The following is a 14,402-nucleotide window of genomic DNA, read 5'->3' on the forward strand; positions in this document are numbered from 1 at the left end:
TATTACAAAGCCACAAGCTCTATGTCCTTGGTATATTTCTAAAAAGCACAAGAAATGAAGAAAAGAAAATCTCTATCAGTCCAACCACGGTAGCTTTCCTGGATAAAGCCTCGTCGTTATTCCAGTACCTTCGTCGAGCCCGCACCATCTAAACAGTCCCACAAGCTCTGGGCAGCTAATGGAATATGCATTATACCTCCTCATCGGATTTCTGCCCCTTCTCTTCTCACGCAACTCGTCGTCCTCGACGCATGCATACAGATCCACCCCCCAAGCAGCCCTGGTCGACTCCTCGTGTTCCAAAATCGAGGCCTTGTTAGTGTTGGTTTCGTCCGCCCAGTCTGGATCAATCCCGACGAAGGTAAACGCCTCTTCCGGGAACTGTATAGCTTCCCGGTGGAGCCTCTGGAACCTTTCGCGCTTGAATTCGTGGGATATGACGGTTATGGTTTTGGGGTAGGTACCAGTTACTTCGTGGAAGCGGCTGATTGAAAAGAGCACGTTCTGATACGAGTCCATTGCGCTTTCCTCAGTGGTGGTTCGTGCGAGGAGGTCCGCTGGTATGAGGTCGCGGGCTGCAGCTAGATTCTAGGTGGGCGTTAGTCTAGAGCTTCTAATTACTATAATAACTATAGAGGGCTTACAAAATAGCTGCTACCCTCACTTCTGGGGCCTGTTGAAGCTTTGGTTTCACCGCTGGAGAGATAACCAGTTAGCAGGAGTTCGCAGGGAACAACCATTCCACGATAAAACATACCCCGAGAAAACAAGCAGAGTCTCCGGATTCTGCAACGCAATCGAAACTCCGGCCTCGATATGTTTGATAAACGTTCTGGTCTCGCCCTTCTGGAAATCATTGATAGCCCTACGTCGCCCCACACCCATTAGCTCATCCCAACACCCAAAAAGGGGGGACCAACCCACCACTCGCTCTCATCCTCTCCAGCAGCTTTCCCACCCAACCACACCGCATGACAAGTCACAATGACCAAACTTGTCAACCCGCTCTTCACTTCACCCAGGTCCCACGCGGTTGGCTCGTCGTCGTCGTCCGTCGCATCCCCGCCAAGCAGCCAGAAAAGGAGCACAAACAGCAGAGTAACTGCGACAACCAGGAGCTTCCGCGAAAAGCGTGTGCTGTATCGGCGTTTTCGGGAGTATGTACTGTTGCTCTCGGGCAGGCGTATCGATACGACCATTATTAGCTGTTCTTATTGGAAGTGAGTGACTTTCTGTGCTGCTTTCTGGCTTTCTTTTTCGGTACTTTTTTTTCTTTCCCCCACCACGCGGCGCTGGGCGATGTTTCGTGACTTTGAGGGAGGGAGGAGTGAACCCCTGGGCTTGTGTTTGGTTGTTGGAAAAAAGGTTGAGGCTCCGGCTGTGTAGATCTTGGGCTGTTTTGGGGCTAGTGGGGGCTTGGAGGAATGGGAAGTTGCCGAGTTGCGAATTGGCATGGGTTCCAGTTCCATTGACTGACTGGGAAGGTGAGGTGTTTGGAAAGGGAAATAATACTGCGGGGATGGCGTGACATGAAATCTTTTTCTATCATAGGGCTAGTCCCTTGAGTTCTTTGTCAAGTTTCACAATTTGGTAATAATTACATGGCTTCGATTCTCTTCCGATGGATCACGGTATATCACTCGGCGATAAACCGCTCTGTGAGTGTGTTCAATGTTGCTTCCTGTAGTAGCAAATCGTATAATGCAGCCTAATTCGAGTATCAGGGCGCCTTGAGTAAATGCTTATCACAAGAGTGAATATCACATGGTTATCCCTAGGGCTACAATAAGGCCGGCCATATCACAACATGAGGGGAGGGGGGCGAAAATGAACAAATCATAAAACAACAAAAAGGCCCGACACTTGGGCGACTTTCCTGGGAATACGAGCCCAACCATGACCACAGTTGCGAAGAGATTAATCAGCCGCCGGGCATAACGTTGGCGCGCCTCAACTGGGCCATGGCGACTGATAGTGTACTATTAGGCCTTTTTTTTAACTTGATGGCCGAATGTACTTTCTTTTGAAAGGGACGAGTCGCTTTTACTAGATTATGGGCAGCGATTACATGATTCGCAATTAAGAAAGTGCCTAGGGTTGCCGATTTCACTACTGCAAGTCCGTCATGAAGGTGAGATGTAGAGAGGTGCACGATTCTATAATATATGCTTGTGGAATTTGAACCTGACTCAATACGTCAAATCCCGTTCACACTGCTGCTTCAGCACATTTAGAAATAGGAAGCCATAAGCTTTTTGTATGACGTATACATTAAGCCAGCACCTCCTTTATTCCCAACCATCCACTAACAGACAACATTCGCTCACAAGCCACGAGCAGTAGAAGGTTATTCCTGAGAACTCAAGGTTTCAAGCGTGTGATAGCTGTATTGATTCTGGATACCCTGGGGGCTTCGGTCTTGGGTATCGTAACGGAACTCGTTGGAAGTCCTATGTTTCGGACTATGACCACGGGCTAAAGGTTCCTGTGTAAACACCGCTGGATCGTAATGTGGGATTTTACCAGCAGCATAAGAAAGGGCGAAAGTGTTTATATATACAGAGATTATACAGTCTTATATCGCGTTTAAGAAAGCTCAACAACACCCAAAAGATCTACAGTAAAGAAGAAAAGGAAGAGGAAGAGGAGAAAGAAGAGGAGGAGAAGACCTATATTAAATATTATCTTATTTACATACTATAATTTGCACTATCATATAAGTAATCAAAAGTCCTTTGTAGTACGAGCTAATAATAAAGAATATCTATTAATATCACAACCATCTACTAATATATTATAATATAGATGCTACACCGACCCATTATATATATATATATATCAATTCTCTAATATAGATTTTGGTTTTCGTTACTGACTTTCTCTACCATCACTGACCACTCGCTCTTCAAGAGCACGAGCATGAAAACACTCGAAGACTTTAATACTACTACTCTTAATTCGCTCTAGCACTCTCGGTGCATATCTCCAAGGAACCTCCTCGGTAGACTGCTATTTGGGCAGCTCGATAACTACGAGTGATATCTCATGATCCAATGACCTCGTGCAACAACCCCACACACCATCAACCTCGGAAAAGCAAACCACTGCGCCCTCATCCCACTATGCGTGCTGCAGTCCAGTTCATTTAAAGTTAAGATCCCAAGCCCAGCCCAATGCCCATCAACCACGCGATCGAACCGCTTATCCCCATCCAGACTAGCCAAGTCCTGCAACGTGCAGGGGATTCAAAGAAAAAAAAGACCTTTTAGTGACTGCTGTCGATGGAAGTGACTTGAACGTTCCAGAAGGCCCACGGCGTTTTTTTCCTACAATTTCTGTATGTAGGTAGAATTAAATTCTGCCTGATCATCGGGAAGCAGCTGATGCACCCTCATCATCTCTTCCTCCTTAGCAAGGGGAGAAAAGGAATGATGGATAATTTTGAAAGAAAATTCTTATATGTCGTCACCTGCAACCAATATCGGACACCCCCGCAATCGATAGGATAAAACGGAATCAACAGAAAATTCCTTCTTCTCAAATACCAACAAAAACACCGTGGATGAAGACATACATATGCCACGTAGATTAGCTACTATGAAAACCGAAAGGAAATAACGCCAGCGTAGTAAACACCCCCCCTCTCCCCCAACTTCCTTCTAAGTCCCTTAGAACAAACAATAAAACAAACAAAAAACAAACCGGAAGGTTATTAAAGAGTAACAATAATCCCCAAGTCTGAGAATAACGATGAAAGCAATGGAAAAAACACTCTGCCCAACTCACAAACAAGTTACTTTCCTTTTTCTCTGAAAAAAAACAACAAGATGCTACCTCCCCAAATCTATAATAATGACCCATCGACTCCCAGCACCCAACAAATATGACATGCAACACAAAAAAAGAAGAAAGAAAAGGAAAGAAAAGAAAAGAACAAATAGACAATGATCCGGTTCGTTTCTTCGCGGCCTGCCGCCACGTTGAAATCGAATATACATACATCCTCCAATATCAATTCAAGTGAACCTATCGTTTCGTGTATTTCGTATAATTATCTGGCTTTGTGTCCACGACCTCGTATCTATTCCCGTAGCCTCAAATTATACACTCAATAGACTACTAGTGCCGTCTCCTCTTGCTTTCGAATTGCATCTTTTCCACTCCAGGGAAATCAAAGAAATCTGCCATGGTTCCAATCCTCCTCTTGTTCCCAGCACGTTGTTGCGGGTGCCTTCCAGTAGATGTGGGGCTACCAAGACGGAATGGTGGAGGGTTGGTAGTATTAGAACCAGCCCGGTTCTGGAAGATGGTTGGATTGTGAGCTGATAGTGTTGGAGAAGTGGGTGGCGAATAAAGTTCTGTGTCTGGGAGTTCCTCAAAACTATTATTGTCGAAGCGTGGTTGTGCAGGTACGTGTCGTGGTAGGTCCATATCGGCACGGAAGCTAAACACCGGGGTTTGTTGGAGCACATCGCTCGGCTGTGGTTTTACAGGCCTGGGAGGCGAATTGTTTGCCGAATGTTGTGGAGCCGATGGACTATTTTGCTGCTGAGGCTGCGGAGAGACAGATTCGACATTATTGTCGATAGTAGGAAGTTCTTCACTGTCGACACTTTCTTCCCGGTCCTCGCGTCTGGACTTGGACTTACTAGTGCCACCGGCTTTCCTTCGCCTCGATAGTGCCCACTGCCGCATCGTTTCTAGTGAGCTTTTGTCGCACCTTCCCTCAACCTTCTCCAGGAACAGTAGTAGATCATCGATGCAATCCTGGTAGCCCTCTACCCTCCCTTCACGGCGGGAGCGTTCCGCCTCATTTGCAGCAGTCTTGTAGAGGGTCGTAACCGAGAGGGCTGTTTGTTTGAATGCAGCTAGTAGCAAGGTTGAAGAAAGCTGATCCGTGTCTTCGTTGGAGGGGTTGCTGCGGGGGAGAGTTGAAGAGAGGGATGTCAAATCCATTTGGACGAAGGTTGTTCTGGTAAGTGAAGGGGTGCTTGTATAACAAACACAATTCTCCAAAATCGTAGTCGAGGCTGTATGAAGTGTGTATCGACACACTCTATAGGTGATAATGGTATTAACAGTGTGCAGCGATGGTGTGATGTGGTGAGGAAGATGAGAATGAGAGGGATGTGGGGTTGTGATGAGAAAGGTGGGTGGAAATTGGGACTAAGATGGTGTCAAACGAAGGAAGGAGTAGACTAGTGCCCCGATGAGATTAGGTGGCAGAAAACGAGAGTCGTGGTGAAGTTTACTGGTGGTTTAAATCGAATGGACGAGTTATAGGCAGGAAAGTAATAGCCAAAGAACACAAATAGAAGGAGGCGAACCTTGTGACACTGAATGACACCAAACCAAACCACGACCAAGGATGATCAACCGAAAATCAGAGGTTGGACAGAGAGACAGACAGAGGCCAGAGGGCGAATGCAGTCGATGGTGTGTCAGTCCAGTCAGGTCCACAGGTCCAGTGACGCCTGCAGGTCGATAGAGTAGGCTAAGCCAGTAGGGTAATCCTGGCTGGCCGATGATTGACCTTTCTTTGGTAGGGATCCACAGTCCCGAGAAACCCAGAGAGCCCCCGAGAGGCCGAGAAATCTGAGTGATACCAGATGAAGGAGCAGGAAAACGGCGGTTAGAAGATTCTCGGCGACGGAGTCGATGTCATTATCAAATTCTGTAGCGCCACCTTCAGGAGCAATGATGACTAAGCGGTCTCAGACTGGCTTGGCGGGGGAGGGTTTCGCGTGGGAAATAATCTTCGGCGACGCGCTTGGATTCTGTAGAAGTGCATGTAGTAGGTATAGTGCCTGTACAGCGGGTTTCCTTTGCCTGCCTTCTCTTCCCTCGCCATACCTCCTCTCAACACCAACCTGCCAATTATTCCCTTGCGAGCCCACTTATCAACCTTCGCACAATCCAATTTTTATAAACTCCAATATATATCACCCAGGAGAGGAAAGCGCGCGAGAAGAAGACATGGTCAAGAATAGAGAGAGCAGAGCCTCACTCCCCGACTCGGAGATGGCGGACGAAAGTAATGCACCAGCTACTACTAATACCACAACTGACGGCTCAGAACACGAGGCAAACGATGACGGTGATGTTTCTATGGATGTATGTATTCTGCTACTCCAAATCCTTTTTCTCATAGTGCTTTGGAAGCATCTGTGCTATGTATTTTATGTTATATCGATAGCTTACAAGCGCGACTATAATTTCAGGACGCGGATAACGTATGCAGCAGCTCTTGCGGAAATGGAGTGGTGGTGTTAAGCTAATATTGTGATAGCAGGAAAACGAAAACGAAGACGAGGATGGTGATGACGAGGAGGTGGATGAGGAAAACGACGACGGGGATGATGAGTCCGTGGCACCAGCAGATGGCCGACGGCGCAGATCGTTCGCGGTATCTAAGCAAAAGAAGGCTTTCGGTAAGAAGAATGAAAATTTGAACCAGAGAAAAGTACGTTTCGACTCTTTGTGAATTGTGGCATTTACTAGTTCCATTCCTACGCGCGTAAAGTGGATGTCCGAACAACGTGCAGTTCTGACTTTTTTGGCTTAGGAAAACGACTCAACCAAGAGGATTCGCTACCTCCTTGGTCTGACAGGTAATCATCGCCCTTAACACCTGTCTCGCAGAATACATCGTGGCTGACAGTTCCTCAACGCAGATCTCTTCCGCCACTTTATGGGCAACAACCCCGACTATCTCCGTATCCAAGCTGAAGAGGAAGAAAAGAAAAAGAACTCAAAGGGCAAGAAAGCGTCAGCTGCGGAAAACAGGCGCCGGCGTACCGAGCAGGAAGAGGATGAAGAGCTCCTCCAGGACGAGGAAGGCGAAGGAGAGGCTGCAACCCTATTCACAGAGTCACCACCTTTCGTCAAGGGCGGCACTATGAGAGATTACCAGATTGCCGGTCTGAACTGGCTGATTTCCTTACACGAGAATGGAATTTCCGGTATTCTGGCCGACGAGATGGGTCTCGGAAAGACATTACAAACAATTTCGGTATTCTCCATTTTCCTGATCTTTTCTGCAGAAGCTAATATTCGGACAGTTCCTTGGATATCTGCGTCATGTTGCTGGCGTGAATGGGCCTCATTTGGTCACTGTTCCAAAATCTACACTCGACAACTGGAAGCGAGAATTTGACCACTGGACCCCCGGTGTCAACGTCTTGGTACTACAGGGAACCAAGGAGGAGCGTGCAAAGCTTATCCACGAGCGCGTTCTAACACAGGATTTTGATGTTATGATCACAAGCTATGAGATGATTCTGCGAGAGAAGACACACTTGAAGAAGTTCGCTTGGGAGTACATTATTGTCGACGAAGCCCACCGTATCAAGAACGAGGAGTCCGCCCTAGCGCAGATTATCCGTATCTTTAACTCTAGAAACCGTCTTCTTATTACCGGAACACCACTCCAGAACAACCTCCACGAGCTGTGGGCGCTGCTTAATTTCTTGCTCCCTGATGTATTTGGTGACTCCAGCGCATTCGACCAGTGGTTCGAAACACAGGGAGGGGACCAAGACATGGTTGTTCAGCAGCTACACAAAGTACTTAGACCATTCTTGCTACGTCGTGTCAAGAGCGATGTTGAGAAGAGCTTGCTGCCAAAGAAGGGTATGTTTACCCAATTATTCACCACAACTGTGACAAATGCTGACAACTTACAGAGGTCAATGTTTACATTGGCATGTCCGAAATGCAAGTTAAATGGTACCAGAAGATTCTCGAGAAGGATATTGACGCCGTTAATGGTGCCGGTGGTAAGCGTGAATCTAAAACTCGTCTTCTGAATATTGTCATGCAACTTCGTAAATGCTGTAACCACCCGTACCTTTTTGAAGGTGCTGAGCCCGGCCCCCCATACACCACCGATGAACATATCATCGATAACTCCGGAAAGATGGTCATGCTTGACAAGCTCCTTAAGCGTATGAAGGCACAGGGATCCAGGATCCTCATCTTCTCTCAGATGTCGCGTCAACTTGATATCCTTGAAGATTATTGTGTTTTCAGAGAATACAACTACTGCCGCATCGACGGTTCTACTGCCCACGAGGACCGCATTGCTGCGATTGACGACTATAACAAGCCCGGTAGCGACAAATTCATCTTCTTACTTACCACCAGAGCCGGTGGTTTGGGTATCAACTTGACAACTGCAGACATTGTCGTCCTCTACGACTCAGACTGGAATCCTCAGGCGGATCTCCAGGCTATGGACCGTGCGCATCGTATCGGCCAGACCAAGCAGGTGATGGTTTTCCGGTTCGTCACTGAGAACGCCATTGAAGAGAAAGTTTTGGAGCGTGCTGCCCAGAAGCTCCGCCTTGACCAGCTCGTTATTCAGCAGTCTCGAGCACAGCTACAAACTAAGGCCGCCGCATCAAAGGATGAGCTATTATCCATGATTCAGCACGGTGCAGACGTCGTCTTCAAAAACAGCAAGGACAAGGAGAATCAGATTACACAGGACATGACCGATGATGATATCAACGCAATCCTTGAGCGTGGTGAACAGCGTACTAAGGAGCTGAACGCAAGATACGCTAAACTAGGACTCGATGACCTGCAAAAGTTCACTAGTGACTCCGCCTACGAGTGGAACGGCGAGAACTTTGCTGCGGTCAAGAAGACAAACATTGGCGCGAACTGGATCAACCCCGCCAAGAGAGAGAGGAAGGAACAGAGCTACGGTATTGATAACTACTACCGTCAGGTCCTGACACAGGGCAGCAAACAGGCAGACACGAAGCCCAAAGTCCCTAGAGCTCCAAAACAGGTATCTGTTCATGAGCATCAGTTCTATCCTCAGAGACTGGTGGAGCTCCAGGAGATGGAGACTGCATACTTCAAGAAGCAACAGGGCTACAAGGCTGTCCTCCGCGACGGGGCTGAAGACACACTTGAAGAGCGTGAAGCTGCCCGTATCGAAGAGCAAGAGACTATTGACAATGCCGTGCCACTCACGGAAGCAGAGCAGGAAGAGAAGACTCGCCTGGGCGAGCAAGGGTTCTCAAACTGGTCCCGGAAAGATTTCATGTCCTTCATCCAGCTATCTGCCAAATACGGAAGAAAGAGCATCTCCGCTATCGCCGCCGACATCGAGAGCAAGACCGAGAAAGAAGTGCGCGAGTACGCCAAGGTCTTCTGGGACCGTTACAAGGAAATGCCCAGCTGGGAGAAATACATTGCCACAATTGAAGCCGGCGAAGACAAGTCCGAGAAGATCACCAAGCAAAAGAAGCTCCTCCGACGGAAGATTGAGATGTACCGGGTTCCCCTCCAGCAGCTCAAACTCAATTACTCTGTCTCTACCACCAATAAGAAGATCTACACCGAGGAAGAGGACCGCTTCCTCCTCGTGCACCTGGACAAGTTTGGCCTCGATGCCGAAAATCTGCACGATATGATCCGCGACGAGATTCGAGAGAGCCCACTGTTCCGCTTCGACTGGTTCTTCCTGAGCCGAACGAGTCTCGAGATCTCACGCCGCTGCACAACGCTTATCATGACCGTTATGCGCGAGTTTGAGAATGAGGCCACCAATGGCACCACTACCACTACCGGGACCGCGAAACCCAAGAAGGGCCGCGACCGGGAGGAGGAAGAGGAGGAGGAGCGCGGCCCGCCAGCAAAGAAGGGGAAGGGCGCGGCGGGAGCGGCGAAAGAGGCGAAGGTTGTTCCTGCGGAGACGAACGGGAAGTTGCCGGGGAGACCCCCTAAGGTACGTTCTGGCCGGACGCGGCCCCCCACCACTACAGACTAACAAACAGACTAAACCCTCCCGGGGTCTAAAAATAGAAGGTCCGTGCTGACGTAGTCCGGTGCGTGCGCAGAACAAGGCCGTCGAACAGGCAAAGAAGGGGGCAGAGAGCAAAGCTACGAGTGCGGCGACGAGCAGGGCATCCAGTGTGGACTCCAAGGTTTCGACCGCTGCTGCAGCATCGTCAAAGAAGGGGGCCAAGTCAAAGAAGAAGTGAGAGGGGGGTAGGACATAATTAGGATTGGGAGGAATGGGCCATGCACACTTAGGTATAGATTTTTTTAAAAAAATTACTTTTAGATGTTCCTGTAGGATGGCAGAGTTGTAGGGAGGAGGCGTTGATATTCTTTTTTACTTGTTTCTTCTTGTGTGTTCTTTTCCTTGTTTTATCGGTGTGCAGTAAGGATCTAGGTGGGAGGTATCAAGGTGGTAAGTCCTACTTAAGTGGACATTAGTACGGGTAGGTACACGCAGTAGTAGGTAGTAGTAGCAGCGACTTGCAGGAAAAGGGGCGAGGTGGCGGGGGTGAGGGTGAGGGAGGATATCTGTGGTCGGTGGTTTGGTTTGGTCTTGTATACTAGTTTTACATGTTCTGTTCTGTCGTATATTCACCTATCCACCCACCTACGTGTTTCCCAGAACTCGTGAGTCTGTCTGTTTGTGATTGCAATCATATGTGCATACACGTAGTAGAGTAGACCGTAGAGGTGTAGGTATGTCGCTGTGCCGTCAGTTCTAGTCAGGGCCAAGCCATTCATGTCTCTTCCCCCCTGTGGCGCACGCGGGAAGGGTTGAAACTTGAGTATTGTTATTATTGTTGGGGCCAGGGAACTTGCACAGCTGCGGGTTTGTTGGAGAACTATATCTCGAGGCACCAGATAACAAGCCCCAGTGCTACATACATGTAGTTGTTGTTGTTGGATGTGGTAGTTAAGGAGTGTATGTACAGAGATATGTAGGTGGTGGTGAAAGCTAGATCGAGAGTAGAGTACTTTCTGGTACTGCAGCTCCCGCGATAATAATAGCTTGCAGCTTGTTACGACCGGTACCAATTTTATCCCTGCCTGCTTTGGCATGACGTCCTTGTCCTCGCATAATCCCCGTCGAGTCTCACCAGATTTGTTCGTTGTCAAGAGCCAGCCAGACACAACCAACGAAGGGAGGAAGGAGGGTCCATAGGGAGAACGAAGAGAGCGAGGAAGAATGTCTAGCTAAAGGGAGAGGGAGAGACAGGAAAAGACATACGGCACAGACCTGCTAGCTGCGTGATAGAGTGTTCCGAACGGTGGTAGGCATCGGAATGGATGTAATTAATCACACACGCGTCCGTGAACCTTCTTCACCTTCGCCTTCGCCTTCGCCTTCACCTGTTCTACCTGTTCCCTACCTTAATACGCACCCATACCCACCATCACCATCACCATTGCCATCCCCACCACACTCGTTGCTTCTGCACTCGATCGCTGCTCTGCTGCACTTTGCATTCAATATACCTACACCATTGTTATCATCATTCCCATTATCACTACTATCATCGCCATCACGAGGAGCAAGACCCAAGAGAAACACAAAAACAGGAACTAAACGGCCCAAACACAGACCCATTCCAATGTCACTCCGATTCCCCTTCCACAGTAACTCCTCGTCTTCATCAGCAAATTACCAGCCCACAAACCCGCTCTCTCACCCCCCAGACTCAGAGCACCTCCAATCATACGAGCAGCACCTCTCCTCCGTAAACTCAACACAGCTATCTGAGGCCGACCGCTCACTGTGCGAGGAATTCATTAGCACGCTGTCCCCCGTGGACGGACGCACACCTGATACACCCCTCTCATTAACCTCGCTGCTAACTTCATCAACGCCCCGATCGTTCCATGTGGGCACGGGTCTCTCAGTGACGACGCTCCTGTCGTCAATCATTGCCTCTGCTACAACTGAGGTCCTCTTCGTAACATGCTTCTGGGCGGCGTCAGAGTCGCGGGCGGTCTTTGCAGACGCCCTTAGGACACTCTCTGATACCGCGCTAGCAAAGGGTAAAGGCCGAATCCGGGTGAGGATCGGATTTTCGTCTTCGGGGCTACTTCAGAAGCTCCGACATCCGTCGACACCAAAGGGGAAGGAGTATCCGCCATCAACATGGGCATCCATGGGGCTACCCGACCCGCGCGAGCTGGAGGGGCTCGATATGGCTGTGAAGAGTATCTTCTATCTGCCGTTCTCAGTGCTACACGGCAAATTCTGTATCGTCGACCGCAAGGTCCTCGTGCTACCTAGCGCCAATATCTCATACGAGGTCTGGGGTGAGTCCGCGACCATCTTTGAGGGTGCGGTGGTAGACACATTTCTCCAGTTCTGGCGCGGCGTATGGGGCATCGGCGAGGAGGCGAGAATTGAGGACGACGACGAGGAGGACCTGCTGCTGATGGGCGACAGCTATAAAGGCCGTGTCGGCATTGAAGATCTTACACCCATTGCCGCGCCGGTGCGCATGCATGAGTTCTCGACGAATCCGGCACTGACACATCCCACATTATTTCTCCCGCAGCCGCACCATAGACACCCGCGCTTTCCAGCACCGATATCGCACTTCTTACCCGCGCCGCCGGCGCACAAGGACCCGATGGGAACGCCGCAGAATGCGTTTCTGCTGTTGGCGGTTGCGAAGGCACAGAAGAGCATCTATATACAGACGCCGAATCTGACCTCGCAGCCATTGATTGATGCGCTGGCGGCGGCAGTCCGCAGGGGCGTGGTGGTGGAGCTGGTGACTTGCAGGCGGATGATGACGTTGGAGCAGGTTGTGACGACGGCGGGAGCGGGGATCACGGAGTGGTGCGTAAGGAGATTGGTGAAGAGGGTTGTTGCCAATGCGCTGCCGGAAGGGAAGAGGGGTGCGGGCGGGGGTGGGGGACGTGGGCTGTGGGTGTGGTATTATACGGGGGCTGCGAAGGAGGCCGGCGGCGGTGGGTTGATGGATAGGGCGGTCAAAAGCCATGTGAAGGCAATGATCATTGATGGGAGGATAACAGTGGTGGGCAGCGCGAATGGGGACAGGGCAAGCTGGTATACGAGCCAGGAGGTCAATGTGGCCGTATTTGCGGAGGGATTCGCGAAGGAGGTGCGTAGGGAGCTGGTACAGGGCTTGGGGGGCCGGTTGGAGAGCGTCTTTAGGGGAAGAGAGGAGGAAGGAAATCCGGGTGTGGGAGTAGAAGCGCGGGTTGGGAGAGAGACGGTTTAGTTCAATTCGGTAGGATGAGGCCCTTATCTATTATAGGTTTTAAATCTGTGAAATTGCGGGATTCCCTTTTTATTTTCGGTTTTTGTGGTTTTTTGCGGTTTCTTTTTTTTCTTTCTCTTTTTTTGATGCAGCATAGCGTAGCATACTTTAGGCGTATTCGTTCGTACTCGCACTGCTTGTTTAGTCGTCTTTGTTGCTGGTTGGTTTGGTCTGTTATTTTTGTTTGGAGATCGGTATATCTGCCACCCACTTTCATTTATTTGTGTACTAGTTGACAGCTCTTTTCTTTTGTCATGGGGGTGGGATGGGTGTTGGTAGCTCTTGGGTTAAGTTGCTGCATATATATAGAACGGGACGGGCTTTAATTAGCGGGGGTTTGGTTAGCGTTTGTATAGTATAGCTGTTGTAATAATAACGGGTTTCTCTTCTGCTGCGATCTTTGAACTTGAGTTTCTTTTGTTGTTGTTTGTGAGGTGGGGAGTGAGGGTGGACGTGGAGGGTGCTGCTGGTGATTTTGGTAGTTTGAGGAATAGCTAGACTGTACTTTGGGCGGAGTGGGGTGGTGGTGGCGTAGATCTATAGCTAGAAGAGGGGCGGGGAAGGGAGTAATACATATATCACAACTGAATTGGAGTTCTTGATAGTACTCGTATCATGATATGGGTGTGATGGCGAGGGGTGATGGTATTGGTTGTCGCTCCTCAAAAGCGGGGGCAGATGGTTAATTGGTTAATCCACACCTACAGCGAATCATGGCCTCTCACTCGATACGGTGCAGCGCGGGCACGGCGTTCGCCTTCGGCTGAATGTCGGCGGCCGCGGGCAGGGTGGATGGGTGGGGATAATGTGGAGAGTAGTAGGGGTGGAGTAGAGGTAGGGGTAGGGTTTCTCTTGGCGTTTTGTTTTGTGTAGATAGCGTCTGGGGGATTAAGTTTTGGTGGGTTTGTGGGGTCTTGGCGGTGGGAGGAATATTCTAGGTCCCTACAAAGTTAGTGGTTGGGCCTTTTGTATTCGCTGCATAAAAGTATATGACCCCTGGAATAGGACGCTTATTTGCGCTGAGAGCGGTGGTAATATGCTATGATCTCTGGCGGCACCTAAACACGCCGAGTGAGAATCTGTGAAGTAGCTCGTAGCATCTATGTAGGTACACCATCGTCAGAAATACGCACAGCCTAAAGACAGAAGCAGAAATACCTCATCTTCGTGGCCCACCCCTAGATCCTCTTCGAATTGGCCCCGCCCAGTGCACTGTGCCCATCTTTCAGTCACTCGGGATTACCCACTGCAGGGACAGGCCGGGGTTGTCATCAGTCTATCTACTCGCATGATGATAGATTAGAACTGATTATTAGTTCATGGTGGCGGCGAAGAAGAGGA

The 14,402-nt window shown here is 49.4% G+C and overlaps 4 protein-coding genes across 4 annotated transcripts; 2 read left to right on the forward strand and 2 right to left on the reverse strand.

The window, feature by feature from the left end:
* Positions 1-75: 75 nt before the first annotated feature.
* On the reverse strand, positions 76-1,199 carry H6S33_000936 (uncharacterized protein; the record flags this gene model as incomplete). The annotated part of the gene is made up of 4 exons (XM_044832368.1): positions 76-588; positions 645-696; positions 758-865; positions 925-1,199. 4 exons carry the CDS (start codon positions 1,197-1,199, stop codon positions 76-78), a joined length of 948 nt encoding a protein of 315 aa, XP_044700495.1.
* Positions 1,200-4,119: 2,920 nt separating this feature from the next.
* H6S33_000937 (uncharacterized protein) lies at positions 4,120-4,956 on the reverse strand (the record flags this gene model as incomplete). The annotated part of the gene is made up of 1 exon (XM_044832369.1): positions 4,120-4,956. The coding sequence occupies one exon, from the start codon at positions 4,954-4,956 to the stop codon at positions 4,120-4,122; it is 837 nt and encodes a 278-aa protein (XP_044700496.1).
* Positions 4,957-5,976: 1,020 nt separating this feature from the next.
* H6S33_000938 (uncharacterized protein) lies at positions 5,977-9,998 on the forward strand (the record flags this gene model as incomplete). Its single annotated transcript, XM_044832370.1, has 9 exons — positions 5,977-6,034; positions 6,077-6,114; positions 6,222-6,233; positions 6,290-6,463; positions 6,566-6,611; positions 6,675-7,012; positions 7,062-7,632; positions 7,686-9,742; positions 9,855-9,998. 9 exons carry the CDS (start codon positions 5,977-5,979, stop codon positions 9,996-9,998), a joined length of 3,438 nt encoding a protein of 1,145 aa, XP_044700497.1.
* A 1,392-nt stretch (positions 9,999-11,390) lies between these two features.
* Positions 11,391-13,022, forward strand: H6S33_000939 (uncharacterized protein; the record flags this gene model as incomplete). Its single annotated transcript, XM_044832371.1, has 2 exons — positions 11,391-12,230; positions 12,282-13,022. 2 exons carry the CDS (start codon positions 11,391-11,393, stop codon positions 13,020-13,022), a joined length of 1,581 nt encoding a protein of 526 aa, XP_044700498.1.
* Positions 13,023-14,402: the final 1,380 nt, after the last annotated feature.

This window comes from Morchella sextelata (genome assembly GCF_020137385.1).
Source record: "Morchella sextelata strain SCLS chromosome Unknown scls_1, whole genome shotgun sequence".
Classification (NCBI taxonomy): Eukaryota; Fungi; Ascomycota; class Pezizomycetes; order Pezizales; family Morchellaceae; genus Morchella; species Morchella sextelata.